Raw genomic sequence first — 16,357 nt, forward strand, 5'->3', positions numbered from 1 at the left:
CACACACACATGCATACACTCACACATGCATGCATACACACACATGCATACACATGCACACACACATACACACATGCATACACACACACGCATACACACACACATGCATGCATACACACACATGCATACACATACACACACACACATACAAACACACACATACACACACACACACACGCACGCACGCACGCACGCACACACACGCACATGCGCACATGCACACACACACACACACACACACACACACAATGCACAAACACACACATACACACACACACACAGGAGACATGGATCGGGGCAGAAGGGGGACAGGGATCGAGCAGAAGGGGGACAGGGATCGGGCAGAAGGGGGACAGGGATCGGGCAGAAGGGGGGCAGGGATCGGGCAGAAGGGGGACATGGATCGGGCAGAAGGGGGGCAGGGATCGGGCAGAAGGGGGACAGGGATCGGGCAGAAGGGGGACAGGGATCGGGCAGAAGGGGGGCAGGAATCGGGCAGAAGGGGGACAGACCGTCAGGGGGCGGGCCGGGAGCGGGCGCGTCACTGGCCGGGGGCGGGCCAGTGACGTCACGGAGCTGGTTCGCCCTCATTGGGCGAACCGCTCACGTGACCGGCCTGTCTCGCCGGCAAGCAGGGGAATTTTAAATTCCCCTAAGACCTGCGCTTCCGCAAGCGCGCGGAAGCGCAGGTGAGCCCCTACTAAAGCCGCTCTAATTGCGGCTGTAGGGGCTCAGTGCTGAGCGGGAGCGCGCGTCAGCACGCTTCCGCAAGCACGCAGGGAACATGTCCGGGGCCTAAGACATGTGAATGTGCTCACGTGATCTTTTTATTTGCTATATGCAGTACGGTGGAGGTTTCTTGTTGCCCTTTTCACCCACCATAACTTAAAACGTGATGGTAAACCCTACAGTCTTGAAAATGCAAAGCCAGCAGTACAACCAACTTCACATTGATGATACCCATTAAGGTTGAAACATGTCTGTGAATGGTTTCTCTGGCTTTGCATCCGATTCTCATGCTGTGCTTTTAAAGCTGTGTTAACAGCTTCTATGGGCTACATGTAACAATGGTTTTTCAGACAAAAGGTGACACATTGTGTGCTCATTTGCAAGTAATTTCCCAGAATCCCTTGCTGCAGTGGAAGCACTGTATGCTGGGGATAATGGTGAAAGGCAAGGTTGCAGACCTGCCTAAGACATGTGAATGTGCTCACAAGTGATCTTTTTATTTGACACACACACACACACACACACGTCAAAAGGCTCCTGTGAGAGCCAAAACGTGAAGTATTAAACTTCACCTTTGTTTGCATCCTGGTGTGTGTGAATAAAAAGGTAAGTGGAGAGGACTTGGAGCACTGCAGAGCAAAGTATCAGGCTGGTGGCAGGCGTGCAACAAAAAAACTTTAATATGGCATATAAGCCCTCATTAAAAAGACAAACAGAACAATTCTCTGACGCGTTTCGTCTTAACGACTTTATCAAAGAGTGCTAGAAGGTAGCCAGAGGTGTGCCCTAAATAGCCCTGGGTTCCCGCGCGAGGTTTTGTCAAATCCCCGCCCCACTATGAGGTAATCTAAACCACTTGAGGTCTATGCAAATGTGAGGGGAGGGCTCCCGTACCATAATATGGAGAGATTTAACCCTTAGGCTGCTGAAACCAATAAGCAAGGAACCACTTATTGCATATGACAAAAAACAAGTGGTATCAGATGGGGACAAACATCTGGCTATCAAAGCAAACTGACATAAGGAGAACAATACAGAAGAAAATTTAACAAAACAAAAATATAAATTAAAAAAAAACATAAATATAAATTTTAAAAAAAAGGAGTGATACATTGTGTATAAACACAATCAATACATAAGTAACTAACCTAACATGGTAAAAACATATATGAACACCTAAATAAGATACCTAAGAAACAAAGTATACTCATATCACCTAATGTGTACATAAATCTAAAAGACATGTTAGACATGTAACAAATCCTATATCTATTTAAAACAGGAGTGTTTTCAAAGGGACAGTTAAACCGAATCATATAATGCATTTCATTCCTACAGATATTCTGACCGCAGACACTATAAAGGTACTACAGACCTAAAGTTCTATTAAATTATTATTATATAGAAAAGATGTAGACCAAATATACATTAGGGGTCACGTGTATATAATAATAAGAATATTGTGAACATGATAAGTTGGTATAAGACCTCAATTATAAATGTGGGAGTGAATCATGCATAGACCTCAAGTGGTTTAGATTACCTCATAGTGGGGCGGGGATTTGACAAAACCTCGCGCGGGAACCCAGGGCTATTTAGGGCACACCTCTGGCTACCTTCTAGCACTCTTTGATAAAGTCGTTAAGACGAAACGCGTCAGAGAATTGTTCTGTTTGTCTTTTTAATGAGGGCTTATATGCCATATTAAAGTTTTTTTGTTGCACGCCTGCCGCCAGCCTGATACTTTGCTCTGCAGTGCTCCAAGTCCTCTCCAGTTACCTTACTATTCACTACTGGGACGGATGCACGCCACGAGGAGAGCAGTCAAGTGAATTACCTTCCCCCCGGACCGACAGCTTACCGGCACTACTGAGGCAGCTATGTGAGTCTCTGCACTCCCTGCTCGAGGACCCGCTGGGAACACGTGACCCGCCAGAGAAGGAACCGCCGGATGGGACATACATGCCGGTCAGGTTAGAGGTTTTTCTTTCCCCACAAGCGGTTTGATCCTTATAGTGTATGGTTATATGGTTATGGCTGTCTTTATGGGATGCTTTAACGGAAGATTAAGGGGGAAGCTATCACACTGCTCGTGATATATTTAACCCTGGACTCCCGGAGGACTTTGAAAGTATCATTTTAGTCCTCACCGACACCAGTTTGAAGCACCCTTATAGGGGTTTATTCCCTTACAAACTATCCTGTGTGTGAATAAATAAAGGGGCTGCACCTAAAATAGAGTGAGCCCCACCTGCCCCTCTACCTTTCCTTAACTTCCCCCCCCCCCTCACAACTAACTTCCATGTCACTCTCTTGCCCCTGATAACTCCCAATGTTCCTCTTACCTGCAGCCCTGTGCCAGTACCGTGCTCTGTCAGCCGGGAGGGAGAGGGGGACTGCCGCGACGGCGGCAGCCACACATCCCCAGCTTACCTTGCAGACCATGGCAGGGGAGGGATGGGTAGAGGAAGAGAAAAATCTTTTGTGCCGACAGTTCTTTTGTGGGCGCGTTGCTGCACGGTCACACCCCCTCACTCCCCTCTCTGCTGCCACTTCCGGTGCACTGCCTCCTCCCTGTCGGCAGCCACTCACCCAACATAAATGGAGTGGCTATCTACAAGGCTGCTTTAAAAGTATAAAGCAACACACATCAGTTTGCAGAAAGCACCGCTTCAAATGCGTCAGAGGCTGCAGAAGGAGTAGAGGTGTTACCGAATCAAAAGGAGCCCCAAACCTGGGAAGCATCGTTGGCAGTACATTACTAGAAGGTAACAAGTCTACGCAGCAAGTAACCATATTTGCCTGATATTGGCAGATGGCAGGCTGCTATTTTCGCTACCTGAAAAAGGATGCAGCCACCTTACTGCTACACAGAAGTTTTGATTATTCAGAGTAACCTCTAAAATAGTGTGGCGAATATTGAATATTCTGTACATAAGAAAAGAAAAAAGACACAGAAAAAATTCTGTTGTGTTACCACTACACACCTATTTTTCATTAACCGTATTTCACGTTTAAGCTGTGGATCATCAGTCTTGGTTGTCGGACAAGACAGTGTAACGGGTGAGGTCATTACTACTGTTTGTGGAAGGGAGGTGGTGGTTGAGGTGGTTCGTATCTGGTATGTTTGCATGTCCCCTGAAGCAGCTGAAACACAGAAGGGCACAGTGTAAGAGTAAAGCATTAACGCCATAACCAAATTAACATCTTGAGTAAAGGAATAGCAAAATAGAATGGCAATGACCAAAATAGCCATAACTATTTCAGAGAGTAAACTGCAGAAAACACAAAATGTATTTAATGCCATCGTAAACCAAGTAAAAGATTAGCTAAAATACTTACTCTGTACAACCACTTGGTTACTAGGCACAAGTATCTGCTGACCATCTGAAGTTTGGGCATATTGTAGTATAGTTGTTCCTGCCTGCGTACCTCCTGAATTTGCCATTGTTAATGCCTGCAAACCCTGCACCCCATCTGCACCAGGACTGGCAAACTGTAAGGTTCCATTTGGAGCAATGGTGACTAAAGAAAAATAAAAATAAAGAAATATATATATAAAAAAAAATTTTTTTTACATAAGACTAATGCATTCCCAACAATTCTCTTATTCCTTAATCCATTTCATGACTTGTACTTGCAAATCAATTAAAAAATGTCTGCTTTAGAAGATGCAATTCATCAAAAAAGTCAGAGGATACAAATACTGTGTGTGTCAAGATTAAGTAGACACACACACACTTTTTATATGTAGTGTTGTGTAATTTCTAGATACCAAAAGAATGTTGCCGTTCTGGCAGCCATACATAATTTAACAGAAAATGCAGAGTAAGTACTTGGTACACTACACTCCGCTTTGCACTTGGGAACTTGGAAGAGATATATGGGGAACATACCACACGTAATAAGATACATACCATACTGTCCACTGCTTGTCTGGTATATGGTTGTGGCAGCAGACATGGATGTAACAGCAGAAACCCCAGCACTGTCCTCGTTTCTCTTCCCAGTGTCTTCTGAAGATAGATCTTTTAAGATTTTTCTACGTGGAAACAAACACATATAACCAGGTATTTTATGTTGCACAATATGCCGGGTTAATCCACTTCTTGACAAAATTGAAAGATGGTGAAAAAGAGAAAACACGTATTCTGTATTGACCTGCACACCATCCTTCACAATGAAGAAATGTTTTTTCATTAAGTGGAATTTACTTTGTAGTTTCACATATTTCATATGCACAATTGTATGCAGTGTTAAATGTTTTAACTTCTAGTTGCAGGGACATTTTTCCCAGTGGGAACCATGAGTTCCAACACAGAAAAAAAAGCCATTGTATTAGAACGACAGATAGTAATTTTAAGGAGCAATATCTTTAAATCAGAATTTAAAATATTGTGTTTGAAGTTTGGTTAACTTTGTAAATTGCAAAATAGCTTAAAAAAAAAAAAAAAAAAAAAAAAAAAAGGAGGTGAAGCAGACAGATACCAATAACATTGGATTGTTAATGGTGGGGATTCATTCTCATTTATTTTTATTTTTTTAAAGTAGACATTTACAGGGCTGGAAAAATGAACTCGTCATGACAACTGGAGATGCAGGGCAGACGGGTAAAAAAATATATATAATCACCTTTTACTTTATACTCCAAATTACTCAAGAGCACAGAGTTGTGATTGGACTGCGCGATTTAAGGCGCCAATCTGCAGTGTGGGAGCATGATCGTCCCTCATTGCCAGAGCCTCCAAAATGACCCACATTGTGTTGTTGAACCGTGTCTAAAGGCAAGGGTGAGGTATTGTGGGACGCTAGTTTGGAGGCTCCAGAGTGCCTGTATGCACCCTGCTGTTTGTTACAAGGCATTGTGCAGCACGTTTGGAGGCTCTCGCTGTGATAATCAGGCACGCTGCATGCATGCTCTGCAGTTTGGCGCATTTACACTCTCCGTGCTCCCCCCAGCCCTGCACTGCACTTAAATAAGCCAAAAAGCAGGTACTTTTTTTCACTCAGACCTCATTAACAGAGTTAAGGACTGTCACGGGAGACCAGGGTTATTAAACACCTTTTATAACGGGATCATTTGTAGGAGCAAGACAAGGAGGTAAAATAAACCGTAATTTATTCCACGAAAAGACAAACACAATGTAACACAATTTGCACCGAACACACACGTAGTGGGATCGGGGCTAACGAAATAAACTGTCTTGGAACGAAATGTTAACAACTGAAGTCTGTTCGAGCCCTTTCCAATGACGGGGAGGTGCTCACGAAAGTCCTGGAACGCAATTCGACATCCAATACCAGCCGCGACCGCTACGTCCTAGTTTCAGATCTTTACCCCTGAAAAGCAGGACTTAGAAAGTTTCTTGAGTTGAAAATCTCTGAAGCCGGCTGCATAGTAGAGGGGTTCCAAAGTTATTGGACACCCCAAAAATGTACCCGGGAATCAGGTCAGATTCTTGGTTACATGGAAGCACAAAGCCCAGGTCAAAATCTATCCTAAAGACGTTTTTGCAACTCACCGCCAGGATGTCCTGCTTCAGCTCAGACCACAAAAGGTAAAAGATAAGGGGCCCAGGGGGCAAGGTATCCCCAGAACAGTACAGGGGTCCTTGGTCTCAGGGGGATGCCCAGATAACCCTAACCTGGTATAAGGGGTTCAGGAGGGTACTCCAGTCAGGGATAAGACTGTGAGGCTTTTATTAAAATAAAAAGTCTAGTTTGCCGAAGTGTAAGGTATATGGCTAGTGGAGAAACACAGTTAAGGTTTTTCACTCTCTCACACCAACAGACGTAATACATTTTAATAAAGACAGGATATAAGATATTTTATTAAAGCTGGTATGTTTTAAAATATGTTATACTTATACATTGTAACATAAGCTGGGTCCTTTTACTGCAGGACTCCACAGGTGGCTTATGGGCTATCAGGGTGTGGTGCCACTAAATCTGTCCTAAATCCTAAAATCAAAGTAACACTTGCTGCCAGAAGTGTGAACAGCCATATGTGCAGGATAGCCGAGTTAAGTATCCAAGTTCTGGGATGATTATAGGCCATTCCAGCAAGTAGTCACCTCCCTAAACTTAGAGGCCCCTGGCCCGGCAGGGTGCTCTGCCTGACAAGTAGGCAAGATGGTGATTTTCCACATGCCCCTTTGCCATGCTGAAGCTCAGGTGCCAGACATCGCAAGACTGGCAAGTATGTGAATGGCTAGCAGTAAAGTTCCCATGTTGCGGGTTGGCAGTAATGTTGTGGGACTGACTTTGCAAATGTTATTAAAAAAAAGTTAGTAGCCAGCACAGGAATGAGATCCCCAGACCGATCCAAGTTGTGACTCCAAGCCAAAGGGATTTTCACCATCACAAAGCAACCTTGCGGAGACAGCAAGGAAACAGCTAATTTAAGCAGAAAAGTTTCTACGTTCAACTTTCAGTACCATCTTCAGCGGACAGCGTTTGAAGTCAGATATTTTCTAAGTCAGACTTAGAGCCCCATTTGGAGTGGAAAGTGCGGTAGCTGCTGGAGGCTCATGCCGATTTGAGTTTCAGGAATTTTGGGGCTAAGTCCCGGTCATACAACGGACTTGTAAAAGTTTTTATTTCGGTCAAAGAAGTTTAGTTTTTCAGCCCAAACCCCCAGTAAGCCTGTATTATTGTAATTCATTGTGTGTATGCCGGTTTCCAAGAAATAAACGCAATTTAACATTTTGGTTTTGCTCAGTGAAATGATCCTGGTAAAAAAGGTGTAAGTACCTGGTCTCCCGTGACAGGGGGAAAATTATACCCAGCGCTCAAAGGAAGCTGGAGACCTACCACGGCCTACAGAGAGAACACTCTGGCACCCTACCTACTGAAGGTAAAGACCCAAAGCAGAGACAGACCTTGTGCCAGTACAGAATGAGTGCCCACAGCCTGGAAATAGAAACAGACAGACAGAACTGGAAGCCAAAGAGATGAGAATGTGCCAGCACTGCGAGCTAGGAGAGGTAGAAGATGAAACACACTTCCTGCTGCGCTGCACACAATACTCTGAAGTAAGGAGTGCCCACAACTCACAGCTCTTATTCAGAACTTTAATAATATAGAAGAGAACCAAAAAATAGCGATCCTCCTGGGAGAAGATGAAACCACAGCAGAGCTGGCTGCACACTATATCAGCACCTGTCACAGGCTGAGAGACGCCCACTAACCCCCACATCCTTGCGTGTAATTGTCACCAATGTACAGTGTAATCATTATACCCTACCCCCTGTTCATGTTTTGGCAATACTGAAATATTCATTCGTCATGCTAATAAAGCTTTGTGTCAATTGAGCTGCATTTTCCATCTTACAGCCTCACCTCTTCCACAGCAGACACTTGACCCAACTTCCAGCCCCAAACTACCAAAATCTGCCAAAACAAGACGTCTAGCCCCCCCCACCTGCTCTCGGGACCATCTATTCCACAGATAATTGTGAGTCTCTGCCGGGTTCAATTCCCCCCTCTTGACACACAAACACACACCTCTCACCCACACACACCTCACACACACACACACACACACACCTCTCCCCCTTACACACACACCCCACTCTCACCTCTCCCCCTTACACACACACCCCATTCTCACCTCTCCCCCTTACACACACACCCCACTCTCACCTCTCCCCCTTACACACACCCTCTCTCCCCCACCCCCTCTCACTCAGAGCCACACCCCCTCTCACTCAGACCCACACCCCCTCTCACTCAGACCCACACTTACACACCTTCCCTCGAGCAGGCAGAGGAAGGGTGGCAGTGACCGGGTGGCTGCTGCTGAGCTCGGGGAGCCGCCGGTTCACTGCTATATGTGATGCCGTTAGGCCTGGAAAAGCTGGCAGCAGCGGAACCCCGGTTGAAAATCACTGTCCTAACCACATCTAAATCCCCTGGGATTTAGGCAGAATGAGGAAACCATTATATTCTGGTTCCTATGTAAGGTTGAGGCTACCTTAGGATGGAACCTTGGTACATAACCATCATAGGTCTCAACTTATCCTAGGGAACCCTGAAATAAGGTGCTTCACAAAATAAGGTCTGCAATTCCCCAATTGGTCTGGCTGTAGTAATAGCTGGAAGGAATACTGCTTTGAGGGCAAGCCATTTATCTGAAAGCTGAAGTAATGATTTGAAAGGAGTTAAATATAGGAGCTTCCAAAACTATATTTAAGTGCCAAGCTGATACTAGTCGCCGAAGTCGAGGCCTGAGTTTTTCGACTGCTTTGAGGAAATGAAAAGCGTTTTTTGTCATTAGCTAAAGAGGTATTGAAGTAAAAACCTAAGCTGTAACTTGGACTTTAAGAGAATTAAGGCTAAGGTCTTCATCATAATATCTAGTACATGAGGAGATTTGACTTCTGCTGTAACTACGCTTTGAGACCCATGAGTTAGAAAAAACATTCCATATACTATATGGTATATTTTGGACGTGGATTGCTTTTTAGCACATGGCATAGTCTGGACTACTCTGTCAGACAATCAATTCTTCCTTAAACCCCGCCTCGTCGAGGCAAAGAATGCTGGTTTTGGATGCCTTATTGGGTCCTGTGTGAGGAGATCCAGTAGGGTCCGCAAACCATGGCCTTTTTGGCCAGAATGGGGCTGTAACAATATCTTCTACCTTCTCTCTCCTCATCTGTGTCAGAACTCTGGATTATGGGCAGAGGAGAAAAAATGTATACTAGTGGAAAGTTCCGCTGTATTGACAATGCATCCATAAAAGGTCGCACTTTTGTCGAAGTGCTCCGACATGGAATTGCACCCACGGCACGGCTTCTATGGCCATAGTGAAGGGGCCCAGCAATCTTGCACACTGGCCTGCTGAAATAGGGTGGCTTTGACACAGCCCTTTCACTGCCTTGGAAATCTTGAGTGCTTTTTCCAGAAATAAGAACTTTGCCCATGCTGGTATGTAACTGCATTCCCAGAAACCACAGGTTTCTTGAACAGGATAGCGAGCTCTTCTTCAGATTTATGAGCCATCCAATAACTTGGTTCTTGCAGAACTAAGTTCTCATGAGCTTTTGCTTCTGGAAAGGAATTAGAGCTCCGATTAGACTGTCACCGAGATATGGAAGAATGAAGATGCCCTGCTTCCTGAGTGCTATGACGACTGCTAGAACCTGGGTGAACGTACTTTGTGCTGTAACTGACGAAAACTCCTCCCACCGGAGGAAGAAGCAATGCACAGCCGTGAAGAACCGGAGAAGGCTGAAGTGGCGACTTAAAAAAACTTTATTGAAGCATAGTGTAGTACTGGCAGATCCTCTGATGCGTTTCAGCCACAGCAGGCCTTTGACGCGTTTCAGCCACAGCAGGCCTTTGACAAAGGCCTGCTGTGGCTGAAACGCGTCAGAGGATCCGCCAGTACTACACTATGAATCAATGAGCAAGATTCAGCAACTTTTACCTACTTCTTGAGCACCTGGTTGGTTAACCCTTTGGTTTCCCTGTCAATACCTACTTTGTGCTGTAGCTAGTCTAAAAGGAAGTGCAACAAACAGGTCACGAGTTTATTACACACAATTTTAAGTACTTCTGTACTCTTATAGGGAAATGTAGATATGTGTCCTTTACATCAATTGATGCCAGGACGTCTCAGGGTTGAAGCGTGTGGAGTATGGACATTATGGATTTTATCTTGAAGGAAATGACTCTTAAAAATTGGTCGACTAATTTTAAATCTAGTGTGGGCCGGAACCCACCTGAGGCCTTGGACACCACAAAGATAGGAATAAATTCCCTTCTTGGTCCACAGAAACAATCTGAATAAGTCCTTGTGAACTGCTTCCATGAAGGATAAGATTTTGTTCCGTTGTTGGGACAAGTTGAGATAACTTTTTTCTCATTTTGAGATTTTGTTGAATTCTAAGGCATAGCCATTTTTGATCAGCATTGCATGCATTTGTTGCTGATCCCTAAAGAGCGATAATCTTCCCCCTCCTGGAGAAGACTTCAGGGATGGGACCTGATGATTTTCAGAAAGCGGATTTTTTCAGGTAAGGATCGGATACTGCCAGAGTTGTTCATTCCCCAAGTCTGGAATGGTTGAATAGGTTGGAAACTATGCTTGGGACATGTTCTTCTAGGTCTATAAGCTCAGGAACCCTGAAAGGAGTGTCTATCTGGAAAAGGAGTATTGACCTCTTGGCTCGAGGCTACCACAAATCCTATTTTGCCTAAAGCCTTAGCTATTATGGTATCTAGTGAATCAATGAATATGTACCCTAAAAAGGGGAGAAAAAGTAACCTGTTCTTAGAAAATGTATCTGCAGCCCAGGATCATAACCAAAGTGATCTTCAGCCCAAAATTGCTAAAGCAGAGGACCTGGCCATACGTTTGCTTGCCTCAAATGGGGCATCGCACAAACTCCACAGCTTCTTTAACAGGAATATAATGTATCACAGGGTTCTGTGTCTGTTAAAACCAGTTTGACGCTGTTCCTCTATCTGGGCCATCCATCATTTAATGGTTCAGGACATGCATGATATGGAAACCAAGGGCAATACCAATAAATTCCAATAGTGGAATACTATTTCTTTAGGGCAGATTCTGTTCTTTTAGCCATGAGATTCTGGAAGGACCCATACTCAAATGGGAAGAGTAGTGAGCATTGTAATTTTGGCCACAGCTGGATTTATCTTGGAAGGACTGCCCCAGTGCTTGATATCCTGATCAGAGAAGGGATACATCCTTTCAAAATGCGTTGAGATTAAAAAGCCGTTGTCCGGATATAGCCACTAATTTCCAATGACATCCCTTATATGAATGGTTCAGAAGCAAACGAGTTGTCGACAAAGAATTTAAAATGGCAGTGGGACAGACAGCGCAAGAAAAAAAAATTACCATTGTTGGACAAAGCTGGTACTCAACTGGATTCCGAAGGCTATCAAAAAGACCAAGACAACAACCAAAAGTAAGATGGGAGGATTACATTTAAAAAAGGTGTTGAAGCAACTATTGGTCAGGCCTTCATTTAGCAATGGATCTACATACTTTTGAGTTGTCTAAAGTTTCTGAATTGTTTTCACAGTTAGGGTCAAAGTTTCACATACATACGTGAGCACCGACAGAATACACTGTTCAAACACTTTCCTTTCGATGCACAGGGGAGGGTTCACTTGCAAGATGGTCTTGTTTCTTCCAAATGCGCTCTATCCCATCGTCATTCTCCTAATGATTTTATTCTGAAAGTTCTCATCCATTTATATATTTTCTGCCCAAGGTAGACTGTCTTCATCTTCTTCTAGTTCCATTACATTTATTGCAATCTTTGAAAGTTGACACATTGGTTGACCACTTTGGTGTTACAGAGATTCATATGGAGGTCCACCTTCTTACTTACTCAGTGAGTTCTCTGATTAATCCCTGGAGGTCTTGCGGACCGAAAATAACAAGGTCGGCTGACAATTGGAAGTGACTCAAGTATCCACCGTTGATTTGAATTCCTTTTGTTCCCCATTCAATGACTCTGTTGACCTGTCACACGTGATGGCTGATCCTTATCTTGCTTGTACCTTTGTGTAATCTAATTAGTAATGTGGCAGTCTCGTAAATGTTCCTTAGGACCATAATATAGTGACACACACACACACACAGTACCTTCCAAGCCTGTCGCTCACAGCAGCACGGACCGTTCGCACAGGCATGAGCGCCCACTATATTACTGGCCTTCGGCTACAGCCCCAGTAGTCACGACTGCACACGCATCAGAGCACCTGGTGGCGTGTGCATAGATTAAAGCCGGGATGTGCGGTTTAGGGGGAGCGATGGGATGCGCGGGGGGCACGGCCATGACGGCAAAGCAGCACAAAGCACAGCCTGCCGTTGGCCTACACTACCTGCACTCACCATTGGTCTACACCATCTACCCTTCCATTGGCTACCCGCCGACCATGTGATCGCATTGCTGCAAGGAAAAACAACATTCTTGTCTTCCCTGCAAGCGGTTGCGTCATCGTGTCCACAGCGACAGGGTCCTGCCCCATATAGGGCTGTGGTCTGGTGTGTGGCGTGCACGCCGTAGCACACGCTGTATCGGCCACTGGGGACTCAGCCTTATAGTATCAATATACACTTCAACACCGTTTAATATATTTAAAATCTAACAGGCGTTGATCGAATCCGCAACTATATACATACATATACATACAGTTTTGGAACTCAAAGACTTTACATACCTGTAGGATGGCCGCCGAGCTAAAATGCCACGTGCGTTTCGGGAGGAATCAATACTGTCAGAAGAATCCTGCGAGTCGTCACTTTCTGATAGTGATGATACCTGGAAAGATTTCTTGGGTCAGTTTTAATAGTGTTATTTATATATCCACACAATGTCTGGATACCTTTGGGTCGCCTATAATTTCGCATCAACTTCCATATATTCTAAGCTACACAGACTCATCAAATATGTTAATTACCTGTGCTTGATGTACCTGGGGTGAATGAATTACTGATGACTGAGCTGTTTGGATAACACCCTGAATTTGGACCTGCTCCCCAGGAAGCTGCACAATAGTGAGGGGAGTGGAGCCTCTTAACGACATCTGCAACAGGAGGGAGGGAATTAGAAACTTCACACAACACACATTACCCACAACATTTGTTCCCATTTATTATCTCCATAACAGTAAGATCGCTATTTGCAGGTGTTGATTTCTCAGCAATAAATTAAAGTGGTCACATCACTATTTTATTTTAACATACGTTTAATTTCCAAGCTTATAATAAAAAAAAATTAAGCTTTTTATATTTTCTATGTTTACAACATAAATATATGGTTTTAATACTTCTATTTTACAGGCCAAATACGAATGCCACAATGTAGGTCTTAAATTAGGCACAGTATCATTACTTCATCCACGGTTTATATCTTAACCAATGAAAGCAGCAATTCTGCCTACCTTTTTTTCATATTGCGTTTTGTTTTTTTACAGGGGGTCCTCTGGATCTGAACCATGCTATTTTTAGCTCCAGGAAACCCCTGGTTCCTAAGATACTTAGGCCTCGGCCATGTTTACCGCTTGCTGGCGGAAGCGTGCTGAGGCGCACTTCCGCTCAGCACTGAGCCCCTACAGCCGCAATTAATTAAAGCGGCTTTAGTAGGGGCTCACCTGCGCTTGCGGAAGCGCAGGTCTTAGGGGAATTTAAAATTCCCCCGCTTGCCGGCGCGACAGGCCGGTCACGTGAGCGGTTCGCCCAATGAGGGCGAACCAGCTCCATGACGTCACTGGCCCGCCCCCGGCCAGTGACGTGCGGCAAGCAACCGCAAGGCCAGGGAAAGCACCCGCTTTCCCTGCGCCTCAGCACGCCAGCTGGGAGCCTGACCGAGACTTTACTGTTTAATTTGCCAGTGTTTTCAAATGTCTTGTGACATTGTGGCCAAGCACTGCCATCTACAGCACTTATTCCCTCACCTGCTGTCTCCCATCATACAACTTAGATGGTAAGCTCTTCAGGGCAGGGATTTCCTTTCCTATTGTCTGATTTTGCTGAGCTTATTGTATTATAATTCCCTGTACTGTATTCTTTGTGAAGTGCTGAGTACTCTTTTGGCGCGACATAAATAAAGCTATACAATACATAAACGTCGCCACCAAATCTTGTGGGAAGACTGTGGGAGTCATCTTTGAAAGCAGTAGACCGGCAACAATAACCAAGTATCTTCGTAACCTGGGGGTCCCCCGATCTAAAAAACATATGGTTCAGCTCCGGAGGACTCTCTCCTCCTGGTTCGAATGTGGATTGATATAGACATAATACTGTAGCTGAATTTTGCTGCTTGAAAGGATCTTCTCACAGCAAATCGCTCATGTTACAGAGATAGATAGGATAGGATAGATAGATGTTGTGTGAAAAAGAAAGTACACCCTCTTTGAATTCCATGGTTTTACATATCAGGACATAACAATCATCTGTTCCTTAGCAGGTATTAAAATTAGGTAAATACAACGTCATGATTTACACAACACGTGTCATGATTTAACAAAAATAAAGCCAAAATGGAGAAGCTATGTGTGAATAATTAAGTACACCCTTACTGCTTCCATAGGAATTAAGATGCTAAGTAGCAGACAGGTGCTGCTAATCAAATGCCCTTGATTAATTGATCATCAGCAAGTGTGACCACCTCAATAAAGCCGAAGTTTTAGCAGTTTGCTGGTCTGGAGCATTCAGGTGTGTGTTAACACAATGCCAAGGAGGAAAGACATCAGCAATGATCTTGCTGCCCATCAGTCTGGGAAGGGTTATAAGGCCATTTCCAAACAATTTACATTCCATCATTCTACAATGAGAAAGATTATTCAAAAGTGAAAACATTCAAGACAGTTGCCAATCTTCCCAGGAGTGGACGTCCCAGCAAATTCACCCCAAGGTCAGACCGTGCAATGCTCAGAGAAATTGCAAAAAGCCCAAGAGTTACATCTCAGACTCTACAGGCCTCAGTTAGCATGTTAAATGTTAAAGTTCATGACAGTACAATTAGAAAAAGACTGAACAAGTATGGTTTGTTTGGAAGGGTTGCAAGGAGAAAGCCTCTTCTCTCTAAAAAGAACATGGCAGCACGGCATAGGTTTGAAAAGTTGTATCTGAACAAACCACAAGACTTCTGGAACAATAGTCTTTGGACAGACGAGACCAAAGTGGAGATGTTTGGCCATAATGCACAGCACCACGTTTGGCGAAAACCAAACACAGCATATCAGCACAAACACCTCATACCAACTGTCAAGCACGGTGGTGGAGGGGTGAGGATTTGGGCTTGTTTTGCAGCCACGGGACCTGGGAACCTTGCAGTCATTGAGTCGACCATGAACTCCTCTGTATACCAAAAGTATTCTAGAGTCAAATGTGAGGCCATCTGTCCGATAGCTAAAGCTTGGCCAAAATTGGGTTATGCAACAGGACAATGATTCCAAGCACACCAGCAAATCTACAACAGAATGGCTGAAAAAGAAAAGAATCAAGGTGTTGCAATGGCCTAGTCAAAGTCCAGACCTCAACCCGATTGAAATGCTGTGACAGGACCTTAAGAGAGCTGTGCATAAACAAATGCCCACAAACCTCAATGAACTGAAGCAACGTTTTAAAGAAGAGGGCCAAAATTCCTCCACAACGATGTGAAAGACTGATAGTCATACAGAAAACGATTACTTCAAGTTATTGCTGCTAAAGGTGGTTCTACAAGCTATTGAATCATAAGGTACACCGTATTTCCTCGATTGTAAGACGCCTTCGATTGTAAGACGCACCATCGATTTGGCCCCTACAATCCAGGAAAATAACTTTTTCACTTACCATGTTTCAGGAGAGGTCCCATGTCAGCGGAGGATAAAGCGGGCGGCCGCGGCAGGAGAGGTCCCACGTCTGCAGATGGTTGAAGATGGACAGCGGGTGGGTGTGCAGCAGCAGGACAGGTCCAAAGTCTGCAGGTGAATGAAGATAAGACAGCTGGCGTGCGGTGGGGTGCAGCGGCAGGAGATCATAATAGCAGGAGAGCTGAGCAGGAGCAGCAGCATAGGGGGAACGGCTTGGGAGGTGCACACCGTAACCGGAAGTCAGACACCGGTCAACTTCCGGTGTTACAGTGTGCACCTCCCAAGC

The 16,357-nt window shown here is 44.6% G+C and overlaps 1 protein-coding gene across 4 annotated transcripts in view; it reads right to left on the reverse strand.

Annotated features, from left to right (window-relative positions):
* The window catches only part of ATF1 (activating transcription factor 1), a 54,339-nt gene that overhangs the window by 4,985 nt on the left and 32,997 nt on the right, over positions 1-16,357 (reverse strand). For 2 of the 4 annotated variants that reach the window (XM_075591656.1, XM_075591658.1), the window contains exons 3-7: positions 13,189-13,299; positions 12,934-13,034; positions 4,647-4,771; positions 4,072-4,254; positions 3,717-3,876 (exon numbers count right to left, since the gene is read on the reverse strand). In XM_075591656.1, coding sequence (XP_075447771.1) covers positions 3,717-3,876; positions 4,072-4,254; positions 4,647-4,771; positions 12,934-13,034; positions 13,189-13,299 — 680 coding nt within the window. Of the gene's footprint in view, positions 1-3,716; positions 3,877-4,071; positions 4,255-4,646; positions 4,772-12,933; positions 13,035-13,173; positions 13,300-16,357 lie in introns of all 4 variants that reach the window. The other 2 variants (XM_075591655.1, XM_075591657.1) reach the window with 1 other exon arrangement.

Source organism: Ascaphus truei, chromosome 3, assembly GCF_040206685.1.
Source record: "Ascaphus truei isolate aAscTru1 chromosome 3, aAscTru1.hap1, whole genome shotgun sequence".
In the NCBI taxonomy this organism is placed as follows: domain Eukaryota; kingdom Metazoa; phylum Chordata; class Amphibia; order Anura; family Ascaphidae; genus Ascaphus; species Ascaphus truei.